At 37.0% G+C, this 20,820-nt stretch overlaps 1 protein-coding gene across 4 annotated transcripts in view; it reads left to right on the top strand.

Annotated features, from left to right (window-relative positions):
* Positions 1-20,820, top strand: part of bnc2 (basonuclin 2) — a 177,267-nt gene that overhangs the window by 69,580 nt on the left and 86,867 nt on the right. For 2 of the 4 annotated variants that reach the window (XM_056459066.1, XM_056459086.1), the window contains exon 2: positions 12,186-12,440. The exons of 1 other annotated variant lie outside the window; for it this stretch is intronic. In XM_056459066.1, coding sequence (XP_056315041.1) covers positions 12,186-12,440 — 255 coding nt within the window. Of the gene's footprint in view, positions 1-10,951; positions 11,393-12,185; positions 12,441-20,820 lie in introns of those variants that run through there. One more of the 4 variants, XM_056459072.1, reaches the window with a different exon arrangement.

The raw sequence follows: 20,820 nt of genomic DNA, 5'->3' as shown, positions 1-20,820 counted from the left end.
ACCTTGCAGCTCACTGCCAGTTGACTGACTGACATTAGCTAAAGCTAAATAAACCTAATGGAAGCTGACTCTATATTCTGACACATATTAAAACAACAGTAACAACATTTACTTCATGACAACAAATAATAAAAACAGTAGTTTAGGATAGTATTTATATATAAAACCAACTCCAACAACAATCCTAATTCACAATTCATTTATATAGTGTACATGAGATGAGATTAAAACAAAAACACAAAGTGAGCAAAAAAAAAAAAGAATAGAAAAAAAAACCTCAATAAGTAGAGGAAAACACAAAAATAAAGAGGATGAGTGCACAGGTTTTTTTTCTCAAGAGGCAGAAACACTTGAAGAAAGTGCTGGTAAAATAGCTCATCACCCTTTCTCAGGCGCCCTCTGAATTAACTCCAAAAAGCTGTGGTGTGACCAGCCTTGGCCTGAGCCTAATCAAAATCTAGAGGTTCTGTAAGTGAGAGTGAGTCTGGTCATGGCACGCCTGAGAAAGAGAGCGAGAAAGAGAGGAGTGAAAGACATGGAGTGGACAGTACCCTAGAGATACACTTCTCTCTCGTCTTGTCATGATGCAGCATGGTGGCTCTCTCTCAGTTGTCAGCTCTGTGGCCAGCCCTATTTACACATTTATACACACCTGCTTATTTATTTATTTACTGCCATGACAGAGAGCCACTCAACCGACTACTGTACACACATACACACTCATCACAGCATTTTAAAAGGCCAGAGCAAAGCGAGAAGGTCTTACAGCGCTGCGGGATGAAAAAACAGGGTGGCGGGTGCATTCAAGAGGCTAACAGTTTTAATGGGTGGCAGGCAGGAGAAGAGTAAAGAGTGGCTGAATTATTCAGTTATGTCTCTCTGTGAAAGGGACTGTGGTCTCTGCTGCAGCTTTACAGTCCCCTGTCTCTGAAACAAGAGGGAATAAGGATGCAAGGCGACAGTGGGGAGTTACAAATGGGTCAAAAGTGCGTATGAAAATAATAATAATAATAATAATAATAATAATAATAATAATAATAATAATAATAATAATAATAATAATAATAATACACACACCAGTATAAAAACAATCAGATTGAAACAGAAACCACAAGTACTTTGGCAAATGATTAAGGGTCAAAGCTAATTTACTGTCATTATCGATTGTACAATTGCACAAGAAATCAAAAGGTGATCAATTATGTGGTATTATTAAAATATTGAGATTTCTTTCTCTTTCTTTCTTTCTTTCTTTCTTTCTTTCTTTCTTTCTTTCTGTCTTTCTTTCTTTCTTTCTTTCTTTCTTTCTTTCTTTCTTTCTTTTTGTAAACATGGCACCTTGGCCTCTTTTTCCAGTGTGATTCCTTGCAGATTTTTGCTCATCAGTACTGTACAGCATGCAGGCCCTTGTTTCTTGATTGTTAACATTCATGTTCTACGACAGCTTGCACCATCAATAAATGTCCCCTGGCTAATAGGACACACATGTTTTTGCTTCCTCTTGGAGCTCAGGCCGTGGAATCAGATGGCAGACAGCTTTCTGGATCTTCCCTCATGAGGTCATTACATTGCAATATTATCAAAAGTGTGTTGGGAGAGTGGTGTTGGATAGACTATACAGTATGGTCAGTATGGCATAGCACTCACAGCAAGCCAATTTATTTCAGTTAGACTTTTGCTTTCTTTCACTTTGTCTGTGAGGGTCATACCATTTTCTGTGTAGGAACCCCCTGTGTGCACCGTAAAGTGGACTAGTCCATGTGTCAAAGAGGAGTAATTGATGACAGGCGTGTGAGTGAGTAAACCTAATCAGGAGCTCCAGGGACACGCACCACTGATTCTTATATGCAGAATAGGAAAGCTTCACAATTTGTGACTATCTCTCTGTCTCTGACTGCTTCCTTTTCCACTTGCTTTTTTTCCCCAAGTTCTCAGCATTATGCTGTGAATATACAGGTAATGAATTGAAACTGAACGTTTGCTTAATTAAATAATTATATTCAATGTGTATGTTTAAAAACGGCATTTCTCAAGTCACAGATATATATATATATATATATATATATATATATATATATATATATATATATATATATATATATATATATATATATATATATACAGATGGACATGATTCAATAACACAAACCTTTTTAAGGCATTTGTACTTATCAGTGCCATTCAACACAACTTTATAGCTCAAAGGGTTGGGGAGGATGTCTGGATGACACAATTACTGTGTTTACTGGGTAGAAATAATAAAAAGACAAAACAAAATGAAAACAAATGATCCAAAAGTGCAAGAAAGTGCCTAGTTGTGTGCATTATAATGACATTTTGAGCAAGATGTTAACTATTATTATTGTTGTTAATAATAAAATTACTAATAATATATATCCTATAGAATGTTTCCTGGTGGATTTTTTTTTCTTATTTGAGAAACCAACAACATTAGATAACAATCAATCAATCAATCAATCAATCAATCAATAAATCAATCAATCTGTCTGTCTAGATTAATTTTCTAAAATGTACTAAGACAAATTGTGAACAAATTGTACAATCATTCTGTAGTTCTCTCCCTCTATATTTCTCTCTTGATAATTATTTCAAAAATTAATCTGCGATCCAACCGCACTGCTTTATCTCTGTGTTTGATTTAAAGAGACAGTATGTTAGACTATCATTTTTGCACTTACTGTCAATATTTCACTTCAAACATCATCAACAGTTTTAACTCAGCAACATTGCTAAGTGACCATAGGTGCCTAATCCATTGCCTATAAGGTGGAAAATCCATTGCCACGCTTGCAAAGCTGCTTTGACACAATTTGCATTGTATTTCACATTTAGAAATAAAGGCATCTTGATTTTATATGGTAGCATTTGCCTTCTCTTAATTCAGAGATAAACATTTAGCAAGTTTGTGTCTGTGATTTTACTGTATTTAATATTTTAAGTTACTTGTGTGACGTTAAAAAGCTTTTTTTTTCCACTTAAAAACTAATACAAATGCAAAAAAACTATGATTTTCTATACTCACAAAACATATTTTTGCTGCTTGTTCAAACTACCTATACACTTAAATGTATTACAGTAAGTTTACTTAATTGATTTGTGTTGGGACAGCATGAATGAATTGTGTGGAACCCTGCATGTTTTACAGTGTACCCTTGTCCTGACCATCTTGGTTTAAAGGGTCGCTTTTACAAATTTTCTCAGTCACTTTGGTACATTTCTCAGATCAGAATTAAAATTTAAAAAACAGTAAGTGCATTTCTCAAAACAACATGTCCAAATAGCAAAACACCCTAACCCTAACCTTCAAAAGCCAGTCTCTTGTTCAGAATCCTTAGTTCATCGCTCAAAACTAAATTTCGGTGTCAATAAACTTGTCAGTGCCATCAGAATGACAAGTCCTTGTGTCATTGGGTATGGATAAGACAAACTGTCAAGTCATGTTGTCAGTATGACAGTGTGAAGGGTGTTCTAATGTAAACTATGGCAAAAAATTTTGCTGTTTGTAACTGTAATTGGATTTACAGGTACAGAAAGGACACAGAATAGGATACAGAAAGGAAAAGACATCACAAAGAAAAAACTAAACAAAAGTAGAAATGTGAACATAGGACAATCTCATTTGAGATGCACCTTCCTTAGAAAAAAATCAAGATTCACCTGGGAAAAACTTACTAATTGTACACCGATTTTGATGAAAAGTCTAAAGGAAATATATAGAAAAATGCATTATGACAAAATATTATGCCAACTTGTTTTGCCATTTTGCATGTAAGTACAATTAAATGTTGTGTGGGGGTGAGACTATTCAGACAGAGACCAAAATAGTTAATTTTGCTCAACCTAAGCAATTGATAACGTAAGAATCATCTGAGATTTGCACATAAGCATTTGCATGGATGTACAAAAGCATTTGCAAATTGTTCAAAGGAATGAGAAAGATGAGAAATGTGATGTGCACAACTGACACAATGATGTGAAGATTGAACAGGTAGTTTTGAGAATTTCAATTGTGACCTGAGAAATGTGCCAAAGCCACTGAGAAAAACTGTAATGGATGGGTTTTTAAAGTTTGTCAGCAAATGACCATAGTTTTGAATTAGCTAACGTCATTGCATAGGAAACAGCGTCAATTCCTCACTATTCCATAGTGTTGTAAAGCATTATGAATTTAACATATTCGATGCAGCTGCTGTCAAACCCAGTAGAGCTGAGTACTTAGTCTTTTAACAAAATTATGCTTGTGATCTTGCCATAACGTTGTGTGTCATTAACACAATAGTAATGCCAAGGATATCTTTCCTAGGACCACTACTTTCTCTATAAAGGAATGAATGAATGCATAAATGAATGAATGAATGAATGAATGAATGAATGAATGAATGAACGAACGATAGAGTGAGTGAGTGAGTGAGTGAGTGAGTGAGTGAGTGAGTGAGTGAGTGAGTGAGTGAGTGAGTGGAGTGAGTGAATGTGTGATAAAAAAGCACAAAAAATCACCTACAGATTGTTTGAGTTAGTCTGGTTTATTGAGTTGGTGGCCTGATTTTATTTGTTTTCTTGAATTGTTTATGTTTGAGAATGGATTTCAGTTGTTTATTTGTACAGAACAAATTGTGTGGTCAAAACATTTAATTGTGAGTTTTATTATTGCTTCCTACTACTTGGGTCTGGTAAATATGCCACTGATACAGTACAAGCATTTCTGCGATGACAAGTACATTTTGTTAAATTATTCTGTGCATCCACACTGAAAATTTACTGTAGATGTTTTTGATGTTGGTAATTGGGTAAATACTGGAGATGCACAGAATAATTATATGACAGAAATTGTATGCAAGTGTGCAAATCTGAATTCTGAATTAACCCTTGTGCACTGTTCATATTTACTACCTTAAATCCTGTAATTTTCTAAGCAATTTATATATATACAGTTGAAGTCAGAATTATTAGCCCCCCTTTGAATTTTTCTTTCTTTTTTAAATATTTCCCATATGATGTTTAACAGAGCAAGAAAATTTTCATAGTATAATATTTTTTCTTTTGGAGAAAGTCTTATTTGTTTTGTTTCGTCTAGAAAAAAAAGCAGTTTTTAATTTTTTAAAAACCTTTTAAGTTCAAAATTATTAGCCCTTTTAAGCTATATTTTTTTTCGATAGTCTACAGAAAAAAACATTGTTACACAATTTACTTGCCTAATTACCCTAACCTGCCTAGTTAAGCTAGTTAACCTAGTTAAGCCTTTAAATGTCACTTTAAGCTGTAAACAAGTGTCTTGAAAAACATCTAGTCAAATATTATTTACTGTCATCATGGCAAAGACAAAATAAGTTAGTTATTAGAAATGAGTTATTAAAACTATTATGTTTAGAAATGTGTTGAAAAAAATCTGCTCTCTGTTAAACAGAAATTGGGGAAAAAATAAGAGGGGGGCTAATAATTCAGGGAGGCTTATAATTCTGACTATATATATATATATATCAGGTTTTTTGTCCTCCAGTCTGAGTCATTTGACTTTGAGTATCTACCAATACCAAAACCCGAACCGATACTTCTATAATACATAAAAAAAGAATAAAGAAGAGCGAAGAAACAGATCCAGCATGCTCCTTATGTTTTATTTAATTCACCTTATTTTAACATTCAACATCTCTCTTAACAAACAGAGCACTTTGGTGAGGTAGCTGAAACAATAAGAAAAAATTTTCTCTTGCAATCCCAAGTTTACATATCTCACAGTTTGCTATGGCAATGTTGTTGTCATCAATTTTATAATACCCTAAACCCAACCATCACATTACTGTAAATATTAATTTTTGTTATACAGTGTCACAAAAATTACACTATATTGATGTGCACATTCGCAGCTCTATCCTATCTAGATTTACCACATTCTCGCACTTTCTGCTTCAAGCTGCTTCTATGCTCTACTTTGTCGGCAGTTAACCAATAGCATCTCTGCATCAAAGTGATGTCATGCCGCAAGCATTGCTGTTTCCGCATAACTATCATGAGAATATATAAATATATATATATAGGGCCTCACGGTGGCACAGTGGGTAGCATGATCACCTCAAAGCAAGAAGGTCGCTGGTTAGTACCTCGGCTGTGTCAGTTGGCATTTCTGTGTGGAGCTAGCATGTTCTCCCCATGTTGGCGTGGGTTTCCTCCGGGTGTTCTAGTTTTCCCCACAGTCCAAACACATGCGCTATAGGTGAATTGATTAAGCTAAAATTGTCTGTAGTGTATGTGTGTGTAAGAGTGTGTATGGATGTTTTCCAGTGATGGGTTGCAGCTGGAAGGGCATCTGCTTCGTAAAACATATGCTGGATAAGTTGGCGGTTCATGACCCCTGATTAACAAAGGGACTAAGCCGAAAAGAAAATAAATAAATAAATAAATAATAAATAAATATATATATATATATATATATATATATATATATATATATATATATATATATATATATATATATATATATATATATATATATATATATATATATATATATGTCCGAATAATATAATGTCCAATTCCGATCGAGTCTCAAACAGTGTGACCTGATTGGATCTGGACATCCATATTTTAAATCCACAACTGGTTGTGATCAAAACAATTACAAAGAAATGACAATGTAGAATTACACATTAACATGACATTTCGAAACTGCAGTAGTATAGAACTTAATATTAATTTTATTTACAACTTTTTTCAGTCTCATTCTGGTATAAGGTTAAGCTGGTGACCAAGATTATTATAGTTTTTACTTTTAAATTAGTTTTTTTTATTTTGATATTATTTAAAAATGTTGCTGTCAATTTCAGTTTCATTTTTAGTTTGTTGCATTAGTGGTTTTAGTTTGAATAAATCTAGTTGAACAGATTAACGGAACAAGTCTAGTTTCGACCAAAGCAAAGTTTAGTGTTTGCACTTTAACCCAAATCCACAAAATGCATCTTGAATAAATAAAATAAAAATGATGAAGAATTAGGACAAGCTTCATATTAAAGATACTGTATGTAGTTAAACATGCTTTGTTTACATTTTATTGGGAAATGAAGAAAGGTCAGATTATTTGTAAAAAAATGGTTATTGTTTTTGCTAATTATTATTTTGTTTCAGTTAACATTTTTATAACTAATAGATTTAATCTTAATTGTTGATTTTGTTAATAAAATAGCCTTGGTGTAGACAAGTTTGTAGACAGATTTACAAATTGGACAATGGTGTGCAAGTATTGAGATTGAGAAGCTTTACCAAGAGAGAATCAAGGGGCAAGGAACAGGAAAAGGTGACAGAAAATGGGTGGACATAAACCTCTGCCCTTTCAAGCATGGCTTTTCTTCTCAGTCAGCAGAGGTGATGTTAGATGAAGAGAGGAGCTAATTGTGTGATTGCTGAGTGTTTCTCAGTCGACAGTCCTCATGAACCATAGAACGTGGCAGGTTGAATGATTTGTTTCTTTTTCTTTTTCACTGTTGTCAAATTCATAAGCACCAAGTGTTTTGAAAAAGAAACGTTTTCGCATTTGGCTTTTAAGTAGGCTAATATGAGAATGTTTTTGTTCTCTCTAAATCCTTTGCTCTAGCTGGTCACAATGGTACGTGGAATACTCAATGATTGCACTATTGATGGCATTTAGATCATGTGTGGCTCTTGAGTTCAGGGGACCTTCACTTTCTCTCTCATTCTTACACAAGTGAAAGGTTGTTTATGCATGGTGTCATATGATGTCTTGTGGCCCTTTGCGTCTTCCAGCAGAACAGAACAGTGACAGTTCTATTTGGCTGCCATCTGATCGACACGCTGTCTTCAAGTCACATGAAGAGCACTCTAATTTCCTACTCCTTCATTCACTTGCGTGCACAATACTTGTGTGTTAGAGGGGGGTGGGGGGGGGGTGGCAATGAATAAGTCTTTACCATATTCATTTGGTATTATTTATTTTAGAGGTTAACCTCACCATCGGGAGCGAGTTGTATGCTTTTCCTCTTTGGCTTAACAACAAGATGAGAAAATGGCACTATGGCACGGTTGTTTTAAAAGGAACCCTAATTTTAATAGGCACTCAGAGAAGCGTGGACTAGAGAAAACCTTATCTCAGCCATTAGGTGGGCATCACTGTGAAGAGAAGAGATTAGAACCACTCAATTCTGAAGCACACTTACTTCCTGTGAACCTGTCTTATTTATTATCTACCTTGTTTTTATTTATCTATTTCTTTCTTTCGTTCTTTCTTTCTTTCTTTCTAAAACATTCAATAAAATACACTTTCATCAAAATCTTTATGCTTTTTTTGGCAGATGCTTTTAATTTCTTCTTCTTCGTCTTTCATTATTACTATTTTTAGAGTACTCCATAGCTACATTTTGTAGGTAGTCACAATAAAGTGACTTATACTGCATTCAAGGCATACATTTTGTCAGTTCATACAATTCCCAGGGTATCAAACCCATGACCTTGATGTTGCTAGTACCATTCTCTACAGGAACAAAAAACATCATGTCACCTCATGAATAATTAATTAGGGTTTACTTTGCCATTCACTTGTCAGATAACGATTTTTTTTCCCCTCTCGGTTGTTTTCCAGCCTTCCCTCAGTGCAGGCAAAGTTTATTATCAATGTCAAGTCATTTGCAAAAACATTTCAGCACTTGTCGGTTACTTAAGAAATCATACAGAGGCACCCTGAGAAAAAAGGCACCTTGCAAAAATCTCCCAGACCCCGACACTAAAACTGACATAGGTCACTAAGAAAAAGTCAATGTCCTCTGTGCTGCCGCAGTGCCACAGCCCCAGGACTCCCAGCATGCTCTCTTCTCTTTTACTCTAATGAGTTGCAACACAGATAATGTGGCTGATGATCTTTCATTGATTTGGCTATCACTTGCTTGTCTGGTAATTGATCCGTAGCTGAGCCTCTAGTTAATTATATCAGCTTCGACATGGCCCTAGTCTGGAGGGAATTTGAAGTCTTGCAGAATAATAGTTTTAATAAAGGAGTCCATTACTGGGGCTCTCTGCTTTCCTTGACTGCTGCTTCTGCTGCTGCCACTGGCTGGATCTGAGCTCAAGCTCACCTGCGTGCGTGCGCGCGCACAAGAGAGAATGAGGACAGGACAAGCTGAAAGAAAAGGATGGAGCCAACATGCAAAAAGGGAAAGGGATATTGGCCTCTTAAAACTCTCACAAATAACTATTAATGGGGAGGTCAGAAGCTGAGCTGCCCGCTTAACTTGAAACACCCTGTAGCTCTTGAAAAGTCAAGCACATTCAAGAAAGAAAGTCAAATGAAGAGAAATTGAGACAGTGAAGACTAAAAACAGAAGAAACTGAAATTAGGGTTATCGATAATGTAACTGGTAGAGATGTTTTTAAAGCCATGGTTACTACACATTAATGTCCATGTTGTATTCAAAAACAACAATTGACGGCCATTTAGAACTGAACACGAGAAAATCTGAGCAGAGAGATGAAATGGAGGGGACAAATGTGTGACAATGGGCTCTAAGCATCTCTCTCATTAGTGTCCATTTGCTTGTAAAGACGTGCAGTCTTCAAGTCTTTGGTTACTGCGGAAGGCACTCTACACTTGAGAGAGAGAGAGAGAGAGAGACAGAGAGACAGAGAGACAGAGAGACAGAGAGAGAGAGAAAGGAGGTGAGGAAAAGAAACAAAACGGCATATTAAGTTCTCATTGCGGCTGCCACCATTCCTTTTGCCTTTTCATTCAATCTGAAAAAAGAAAAAGAAGAAGAAGACACTAGATTTGATCAGACAAAATGCTGTGCAGATTACTCAGGTAAAGGTTAGCCAGAGCTGTCATTAGTGCTGTACAGAGGCTTTTAACAGACAGTAACAGCTGTCTCCTTCAAATTGCCACAAAATTTCAAGTGGCTTTCTACATACGAGAAGCCATTTAATGTAGCGAAAGGGAGAAAAGTTAATTCCCTTTCTTTCTGTCTCATAGAAGGGAGATCACGGTGACATCTTCCTCAGACATACTCGCATTGTCAAAGACTGTAATTTTAACAGCTGACGAAGTGCTGAAGGAAAAAAAAAAACTACGAGAGCAAAAACATGCAATAATAACAAAAAATGGCTTCATTACACAACACATTTCTCAGGTAAAATGTTTTGGCATGTACAACGAGGGAGAGATGCTGCCACTTATTGTAAGTGCATATGTTAGGGCTTTCTTCCTCTCCTCCACCTTTGTGAGACTGTCTGCTGCGGGGACCAATTTGGCAAAAATGGAGCCTCTTCCTCATTTTTTTCTTAATTAAAATCTGAAAGCATCCACTCGAGGTTTCCCTGCGTGTGTGTGTGTGTGTGTGTTTGTGTTTGTGAGTGGGTGAGAGTATGTATGATTATGTGCTCTGCCGCACTACTCCACAAGACAGTGTGTGTGTATGTGTGTGTGTGTGCGCGTGTGCATTCGCAGGGGGAGTTGTTGGAGGGGGGGCGTGGACTGATTACATACAACCATTAGCTAGAGCTGTTTAATACAAGGGAAGAAAAACAGACAAAGGAATAAGACTTGGTGCTAAAAATCAAGTGTTTTTGTGCCTACCTTAAAAAAATGACACGTTGCGACTTCTTTCCGGCTATCAAAACACAATACTTATGTGTTTTTGTATTACTCTATTTTTCAAATTCCTGGTAGCTAATTGTTAAACATTTTCTGTATGTTTACCGGCTGTCCAACGTAAAGCGAAATAAATGCAAAATAAAGTTCAATTGGAAGGCTCAGAAATGTCTTTTGGTTTAGCATTGAGGCTATTATAGAAGTTGGAGCTTGTCCAATTGTATTGACAAATGCATTATTTGCTTGGAACAGTTGTGTGGATGGGACCAGTTCTGTGTGTGTGTGTGTGTGTGTGTGTGTGAGTGTGAGTGCATGTATTAGAGAGTGGCTCAATCCCACTGAGGTCTGGAGTGGAGAAGCATCAGGCATGGAGAGCTGGTAATAAGACAGGGACAACCCTTTCCCCTCCTGCTCTCTCTCTCTCTCTCCCTCTCTCTCCCTCTCAGTGGGAAAGCAGATCAGTGGAGGAGAGAGAGAGCCGTGTCATTGAGTGCCAGCAAGAAGAGAGGAGCAGTTAACTCAGACGCGCTGCGGCCCGACACACACATGCTCTACCTCACAACAACACACATGTACTCACGGCTGCACGCACATGCACACTGACACAGCGCTAGCTGGAGTTAGTCTGGAAACAGAGGACAGGCTTCTCTGAGGGCGAGAAGGGGCCCGAAGAAAGCGAGGGAAGGAGAAAGAGAAAGAGTAAGAGAGGAGGGGCTGCTTTTGAACTGACACACTCCAACACCTGATCTCTACACAGCTGGGAGGAAAACCACGCCGGACACTCTGGTGAGAAAGGGCACCTTTTGGGGAGAAGGGAGGGACGATTTGTCTTTTGCTCTTGTCTCATTTCATCTCTTTTCTTTGGAATGAAACTTTGAGCTGTTAGCGATAGTTTTGGATTGTGAGATATGGGGTGTAGTTGTGCTGCAAAGAGCCAAAAAGTGTGGTGTTTTTGTCTGTGTCGAGATGTGTGAGGGGGTTCAAAGGGCAGGTTACGGGTGACTGAGTGTGCTCGACGATTGATTTCTGTTTGGAATGTATGTATGTGTATGTCCGTGTATGTTTGGAGGAGAGCCCATACACAGCTTGACTGACATTTCAAAAAAACAAAAACAAAAAAAGTGAAAGTGTGTGTGTGGGGGGACGCAGACAAAAAAAAGCTCCTTCACCATCTCCTCCTCCATTTTTCTGCCATCCCCCTTTTTTTCTCTCCCTCCTGCACTTCACTTCAATTCACACCCCCATCCCTCTCTTCCTCCCTCCTTACCTCCGACACTCTGCTCATCCTGCCCTCTACCACCACATGCCCCAGAGGAAATATGCATTGTGCAGCCCTGCTCCTGAATTAACTCAACACACTCCTCCTGCTACTGGCAGGCAAGACCCTCCACTTTCCCCCCTCTCTCAAGAGAAGATAGCAAAGAGAGAGAGAAAGAAAAGGAAAGACAGAAAAGAATAGGACAGAAGAGAAAAAAAAAGAACAGAGCAGTCACCCTCTGCCTCTTTGAACCTCCACCTTTACGTACTTTTCTCTCCGGCTCCCCTGTCCACCCCCCTTCCCCCTCTTCTCTGCCGCCAGTCTGAGGAGACAGAGTTGGATGTGAGAGGCGGTGTGGTGTGGAGAGAACGAGATCGAGAGAGGGCACGCGAGTCCACGGCCAGAGCCAGCAGCAGGAGCAGCAGCAGCAGCAGCGGTGCAGGGGGAGGAGGAGGAGAAGAAGGAGAAAGCTCCATGCAGTTCAGCACCAGACCGGCCAGCGCTGAGCCGGGCTTCATGGGGACATGGACACAGCAGAGCACTGACAGCAACCTCCTCTTCAGAATGTCCCAGCAGGTCAGTGGGATGCTGTCCCCGTGTGTCATTGTGTCTGCTTCGTCTCTGTACAGTTGTTAAAGTGTGTTTGTGTGTAAGCAAGAGTCTACCTTTTTCTTTTCTGTTTTTTTTTTTTTTTTTTTTTTTTTAGGCATATCAACATGAATGTGTAAAAAAAGTTTCCATTGGTGTCAGTGAACTGTTAAATTGTTTGCTACTTGTTAACCATATTTAGTTTAACTTCTTTTGGTGGTTTAGTGGCTGGGGTCCATTGTCACAAATTGCAGCCTTTGTTGTAAAGTTTGTTAAGCAGAAACTAGCTTTTACAAATTGTTAGTGAATTTGCATCTGGTCACTTTTTCATTTCCTTTTGTGATTCTTGGAAAATCAGTCCGTGGCTTTAAATTTAATTGATTTCATCTGTATGTTTATTTTATTTTTATTATTATTATTTTATTATTATTATTATTATTTTTTGCTGTACTTTTTAACATCAGCAAATTGTCTAAGTACATTCTGTAGCTGTGTAAAATGTACAGATCTTTAAGTGCAGTTATTCTAAAGTTCATGTGTAGAATGCTTTTATCAGGACAGAATGTTTATGGGAGGGGGATCAGGGTCTGTGGAGGGAGAGACGGTGAGCAGAACATTAATCATCAGGGCTGGTTTCTCTGTGCCATGCACACGCTGATACGAGCGCAGGCCCCTGGATTCCCTTTGGCCAACAACGGGGGTCCATCCACATATCTTTCCAGATTCCTTGCAATTTTTTTCTTTCTTTCTCCACTCAACCAGCTCTCTTTTTATACATGCAACATTGAGATGCGTATCGATTAAACCCGCAGATCGTAACACAATTATGAATAGTCATTATCTGACATTTGACATTCAAAGAAAAATGCTCTTAATTAATAACAACAATAATAGCAATAATAAAAAGTGTAAATAAAACAAGAATTTCGTTAAATGATTGAGAATTTCGTCTGTATATATATATATATATATATATATATATATATATATATATATATATATATATATATATATATATATATATATATATATATATATATATATATATCGCGCTTAGTATATCAATAAGTAATTATGTTTAAAAAAAAAAAAAAAAAAAGAGCCATACTTAGCGCAGCTCTAGCTGAATTAGAAATAAGGATTCTGATTGAGAATGAAGATTTGAATGGTGGTGATGAGTCGCGCGCTGCGCTGCACGGCGCATCGGAGCTCCGGCGCAGGTGGATTCTGTGCTGCGCTCAAACTTAGCCTGGAACACATTGAGAATAATGGTTTCTTGAACTTATGACAGGTTATCGGAAATTCTGTTTAGTTATTTTTGTCTAATAACAACAAAATATTTTGAACATTTGTTGAAAGTGTAATATGCTTGTTTAAACAGTATGTTCCTGATATAGGCTAAAATATGAGTTGAATAATTCATATGTAGTTTATTTTAATTCGGCTCTAAATCACGCATTAATCATTCGATATGATTATTTTATTATGAGGGTGTCGAATGTAGTTAATGAACATTGATGACTGTGTAATCCTGCTGCTATCAGTTATTTTGCCAGAACAACATTTTCTCAGCTGTCCAGCTGCAGCTGTGCTGCTTAAACAGAAGTCATAATGTAAATATTATAAACACAAGCCTCTTTTAGTAATAAATCTTAATGAAAAAAAAATGAGAAAAAAATAACCTTACAGTTCATAATAAATAATAAAGTTTGCGCGCTTCTCATGGATGGCACGAGAAAAAAATAGCCACTAAACCCTGCTCAGATTTGTGTGCTTTTTATTTTAAAGAAATGCAGCGAAAGAGTTTTTCCCACCCTGAAATATTTATTTGGTTCTTTGTGTTTTTCCCAAAATGTATATTTGTAAAGAGCTTTTTTTAAAGAATGTATTGTGAGCTACATCCCTAAATTAATTATCTGTATGTATGATCCATGGTCAATTAACAGTAAAAAAAAAAAACCTGCGCATTTCCAGAAATTACACTGACACTGCCGACCACGTGCAGTGGTCGATATTAATATCAAAACCACATGAGCAAATATTCGGGAAGCATGTGCTGGGGTTTATTACCCTATATTTGTTAAAGTGGGGTTGGTTATTAATTGGTTCTAATTGCCTAATCCCGACTAACAGGCTGCTGATTGAACGATCACTTAATGGTTCTTCATTTGATCTAATTCAGTTGACGCGTGTTGAAACAAGGCTGTGATCGGTTCACATCGTAAAGCCTTTTCTGGTGCTGAATCTGATAAGATCTTCCTTGAAACCTGTGAGATGCTGTAGTGCAGTCGAACTCCATCACTCTCTCTGAGGCTCTTTTAGCATCCTTTCGTGTTTGTACCCCATTATTTATGCCATACATCCCATAAATAAATGTACAGGTAAAATAATTGTTTTTCTAGACGTGTGGATGTAGCATTAAAACATAATAAAAAATAAACTGACATTAAGCAGACAGTAAAGAATCCACACTACAACGGCACCGACAGATGTCATATAATTTAATAAGAACAACAACGACAACAACAGCAGCGGCATAAATAATAATAATAATAATAATAATAATAATAATAATAATAATAATAATAATAATAATAATTTAAAAACGAATAACATTGTCAATTAAATGTTGTCAGCAAATTGATGTGCAGAAAACGCCATTAGGTTCGAATGAATTTTATTGCCACACCAAAATCTAAAATACTAATTTGTTTAATTTCTTTTTCCTTCAAAAAGTGAATTTTAACAATTTCAGATGTTGTCAAATCAATTGATCTTTCAGATCAAATGAAAGACGCAGAAACTAAAAATCCTCCGGTTGCGGGTCCGACATGTTAGGAAGAGACTTGTAGCAAAAAAAAAAAAAAAAAAAAAAAAAGAGAGAGAGAGAGAGAGAGAGATATTTTAAAAAAAAAACAGCTGCCGATTAGCTTAGATTCGTCCAATTTCATAGTGTCTTTTATTTAATTTATTAGCTATGTGGTAAAGGTTAACGCATAATTATATTATTCGTTATCGTGCAACTTGAGAAAAGCTCTAAACGGGGTTAGGAAAAAATCATTAGTAATATGTGGTATATGCGCGATATTTTTATTTTATTATTTGTAATATGTTCTCAAAGTAAGAAATATACAAATAAATGGATCCCTTTCAGACTTTGGCAAACGAACGATTTTCCCCCTCTTGGTTTTTAAGTTGAGTTAGTTTTGCGGTCTTCTGTACAGATCAAATACGTTTGTGCATATCTGTGCATACATATTCTTTTTCTTTTTCTTTCTTTCTTTCTTTCTTTCTTTCTTTCTTTCTTTCTTTCTTTCTTTCTTTCTTTCTTTCTTTCTTTCTTTCTTTCTTTCTTTCTTTCTAAATTTGATCAGGTGCATGTTTGAGTTTGTGTACTGGAGCGTGTGTACATGTGATTACAGTGAAGTGTCTATTTTTCTTTTTTCCCCCTCTCTGTGCTGCATGTGTGTGTGGGTGCGAGATGAAACGACTCTTGGCTGGCCTTGGTTGAGAGAAAGAGAAGGGTGGAGTGGAGGAGAGGAGAGGAGAGTGAAAGAGGATATGTGGTTAGGGAGACACCCACCACCTTTTTTCGGCAGATAGAGCAGAGCCCAGGGCAGTGCCAACACCATCGGCACAGCTAGTGCTGACTAAGATGGAGCAGTCACAGGAAATGTGACTGTTTCAACCTTTGGTGACAGAAAGGTGTCTGTCACAGGGTCATTGTCAAACTGAGAAAAGTTGCCTTTGCAGTTTAAATGAACAAATATACACAATTATCCTGGGGGGGGGGGGGGGGTGGGGGGCAGTCTAAAACAGCAACTAAGGGGAAAGAGTGTTCGTGGAGTCAACTCTCCATATCACTGCAGAGAGGAGGCTGCTGGTTCAGGGGTCTTTGTGCTGAACGGATGTGGCTCCTGCCGTTAACTACTGACCCTGTTAAGTAATGGACTCAGTTGAGGGGAGTAATCTCACCTGGCTCAGGGATGCTTTCTTTCCTAATTCCTCTCGCTTTCCCCGACAGACAGCCCCTTAATGTTTTCAAGGAGAAACTGGAATGTGGAGGAAGCAGAGAGGGCGGGGAGAGGATCAGAGAAACAGAGTGATAAACTTTTTTTTTCACTGTTTTTGTTGTAAAGAGAGAGTGCTTGCTGGCATGTTTTATTGTGGAAGTCAAGAGTTACAAAAAGGTGCATGTAGAGGTGATGAGTAGATGGGAGACAAAGGACTGAGAGATGTTTGGCGACTGGATACTAAAAAGATTTTTTTGAGTGTGTATGTGTGAATTCGTGTTTGTCATTCCTGTACATAAGCGATACATGCCAGCTATTGTGCTGCCTACACCTCTGCCTACATCCCTACTGTCAATGCGATTTGTTGGAACTATTATTGTTTCTACTTTGAGAGGCAAAAAACAAAGAAAGAAATGTTCAGTATTTCTCACTCCCTTTAAGTGATTACGTAAGGAATGCATTAATCACTATGCTACAGTTATGGCCTTTAATAAACATGTTGTTTAAAGTGGTTTCTGTGTTAGATTAGTTTTAATATTCATGATTTAATTCCCTCAATTTCACTGTTTACAAAGCAATGTTAGAATATTAAGCTAAAATGCTCTTGAGAAATATCACTAAACTGTTATTGTTTTCAGTGTTCTTCTCAAAAAAATATTTTTCTCTAAAATTTTATATTTTATAAGTTGAAAACTAAATTTTTAGAGCTGCTGCTCAAATAGTCTTTTCCTTTCTTTCTTTCTTTCTTTCTTTCTTTCTTTCTTTCTTTCTTTCTTTCTTTCTTTCTTTCTTTCTTTCTTTCTTTCAGTTTTTTTTTTTTTTTTTTACATTTTGTTCATATTAAATATCTCAAAGCAAAGATGAAGATGCCAGGAAGATGAAGAGAGGGAGCATGCAAAAATGTGGGACATAAACGGCTTGTTTTTGGGGAAGGGGAAGTGGTCCCTGTGGGTAGAGAAATTCACTCTTCTGGCTTGCAGCCAGTTTGGAGGCAGATTCATCAGCACTTCACAACGGGGACGACCCCCTCCCCACACAACCCCCCAGTCACACATTGAAAAGCACACAAATCGATTCAGTTAAGATTTTCATTCAGCTTCACTAAAGATTTGGTTGCTATCTTTCCTTTATTCTCTGGAGCGGTGAGTGGATATGAGTAGGTGTTTGAGATCTGTGTGTTCCTTGGGCTATGATCAATAGCTGACACTGGGCACATCACTCACATGCTCGTGCAGTGCCTCTTCTCTGCTCTCTGTCTGTCCTCAGGGGCGACACGGCCACTCACATGTTCATTCTAGAATATATTTCTGGAGTGTCAGAAAATGGAGCAATATCGTCTCCGGGATTGCACAGGAGGGAAGAGGTGATTCTATGTGGTGACACACACAGACGGGGTCAGTGCTGTGGACATAGACATGACAAAATGTGAGACCATTTGCTCTGCTCTTTTCAGGGTAATGAGCATTGAGATGTACCCGCTATGGGTAAACGCAGATTAAGTTAAGTTAAATAACAAAAAATAAACATAACATAAATAATAGTTTGTCTTACAGGCATATATGATTTTTATCAATCATTCCTTTTTTATATGAGTGGAAATCACAATTGTGAAGTAGTGAATGTAAAACAATTCTTTAACCCCTCAATTGAGAGACTGTAATAAATCTGTTTTTGCTTAATTAATAACACGCTTTGATTCATTTATGAAGTTTAGTTGGTAGTTGTGTAATGCAAGTGGTAATATAAAGTTAATATAAGTTAACTTAGAGTGCAAATATACTTTAACCAGTTGGTATAAATTATCTGTTGATATAAATCATTGTTTTGGGGTTAATTCAGTGTTTTGAAGTAATAGCATTGATTTTAGTAAAACTAATTTATTTCGAGGTTACCTTTTTTACTGTTTCATTCTGTGTATTTTGTTTTTTGTCAAGCTTGTCATAAAGTTTTTCATTTTTTTCTCTCTCTCTGGGCTTAGAATTTTTCCCCACATTTTTTTCTGAACTGAAGGGAAGTCCTGGTTAAAAGGGAAACTGCTGTTTCAATAGTCTTAGAGTCAGGATGTCACCACCCCCGGCGTGGCGGTAATGAGGGGACATTACCATCATTCTGCGTCTTGTTAGTTCCCTGAGCGCCTGACACAATCAAAATTCAGCAGCTGCCCTTCAGACCTCAGAGATCTGAGAGAGAGAGAGAGAGAGAGAGAGAGAGAGAGGGGCCTCACAGACCTCAACTAAAGACAGAAAGATCTGATAGGCGAGACCTGAGGGACCATGTTCACGAAGATGAGACACCCCATCTAGTACCTCCATGTAAATATAAACTGAGCCACATAGAAATTTGCATAAACATTTTATTTATTCATGTTTTTAAATATGGTACAAAAACAAAGAAAAAGGCATATTATAGACAAGACCTGCATTTGTTTTAATTACATGGCCGGAAATCTTCTGCATATTATTATTATTATTATTATTATTATTATTATTATTATTATTATTATTATTATTATTATTATTATTATTATTATTAATTTAAAGCCCAATTTAACAGAATATATTCTGTAAACACTTAGGCTGGTATTTATAGAACTTGCTTTTAGTCTTGATTGTGGCAAATTTTCAACACGCATACATACTATTTGGATTTTCTTGCTACAATAAAGAATATGCATCAATGTTTATACTGTAAGTGTTAGACTCAGTATCTAAATTATGTAGAAAGCAGTCATAACCTAGTTAGGAGATGAAACAGAGGAGGAGACCACTTGCTTTAAAACAATGAAAGAACGCATTTGAATTAATCTATGACAGTCAGTATATATATATATATATATATATATATATATATATATATATATATATATATATATATATATATATATATATATATATATTTTTTTTTTTTTTTATGGGGGGTGTCTGATTATTAATATATCATGTTTAGCATTTTTTTGTGGTTTTTGTCATGTATGTATAAATAATACATTGAAACTCATGTTAATTGATTCAAAGATTAAGTTTACAACATAAAGAAAAGTGTACAGCTTAATTCATGAATTTGAAATTGGATTTCAGATACAGAGTTTTACCTTGACGAAAACCTCAGATCAACAGAGACAATTTTCAGATTTCCCGTTAACCATAGTACTGCCGCCGCTGCAGTCTGTGCCTGAGAGCTTTAGTCCCGGAATGCCGGTAAGAGGTTCCATTATGATTTACAGTTGCTCTAACAAGAGTCAGTTAGAGTCACTGGAGTCAGTTATCAAGTCCTCTGAGACCTTCACTGATGCGGAGTTATGCCGCGTCCATTTCTGAAAACACCTGCCCTTCCGTAAAGGTCATTCAAATCAGACAGTCAGACCCCAAAGCCTGCTGAGTGTTTTCACTTTACTGCTGCGTTTCATCTTTAACTCCAGGACTCTGCTGCGAGTCTCACGTTTTAACTTTACACCACCCGAGAACCTGAAAAATTATGCTCTTCAAGCTCTCGCATGATTTTATTATCACTTTTAACATATTTAACAGGTGTGAGAGCCTTGTGGTGATGTTAAGCCAATCAAATGCCAACACTCCCACTGATTGATGATGTCGCAAATGCTCATTTCCTGTCTGCAGAGAATTACTAACATGGTGTGTACAAAGATGTGAAAATCCTTTTGGAAACGATATGCAGAAATGCAGGTAAATAAAAAAAAAGAGTTAACTTTTTTTTATTAAAACTGGAACATTACATTCAATATTGTTCATACAAAAGCTAGGAATTATGGTACATTTCAATATTATTTGCAAAATTAGAAAGCCTACAAGAAATGTGGTTTTAACGATAACCTAGAAATAAATTATTCTTGAAATTATAGTAGTTAGGGCGTCACGGTGTCGCAGTGGGGAGCAAAATCGGCTCACAGCAAGAAGGTCGCTGGTTCAAGCCTTGGCTGGGTCAGTTGGCATTTCTGTGTGGAGTTTGCATGTTCTCCCCTTGTTCGTGTGGGTTTCCTCAAGGTGCTCCGGTTTTCCCCACAGTCCAAAAACATGTGGTATAGGTGAATTGGGTAGGCTAAATTGTCCGTAGTGGATGTGTGTGAATGAGTGTGTATGGATGTTTCCCAGTGATGGGTTGCATCCGCTGCATAAAACATATGCTGGATTAGTTGGTGATTCATTCCGCTGTGGTGACCCCGGATTAATAAAGGGACTAAGTCGAAAACAAAATGAATGAATGAATGAATGAATAAAAGCAGTTATTCAGGAAATCCACCACTTCAAAAGATAACACACACACACACACACACACACACACACACACACACACACACACACACACACACACACACACATATATATATATATATATAT

The sequence above is a fragment of the Danio aesculapii genome, chromosome 1 (genome assembly GCF_903798145.1).
Source record: "Danio aesculapii chromosome 1, fDanAes4.1, whole genome shotgun sequence".
Lineage (NCBI taxonomy): Eukaryota > Metazoa > Chordata > Actinopteri > Cypriniformes > Danionidae > Danio > Danio aesculapii.
The sequence above is the reverse complement of the archived record's forward strand: the minus strand, read 5'-3'. Positions and strand labels throughout refer to the sequence as shown.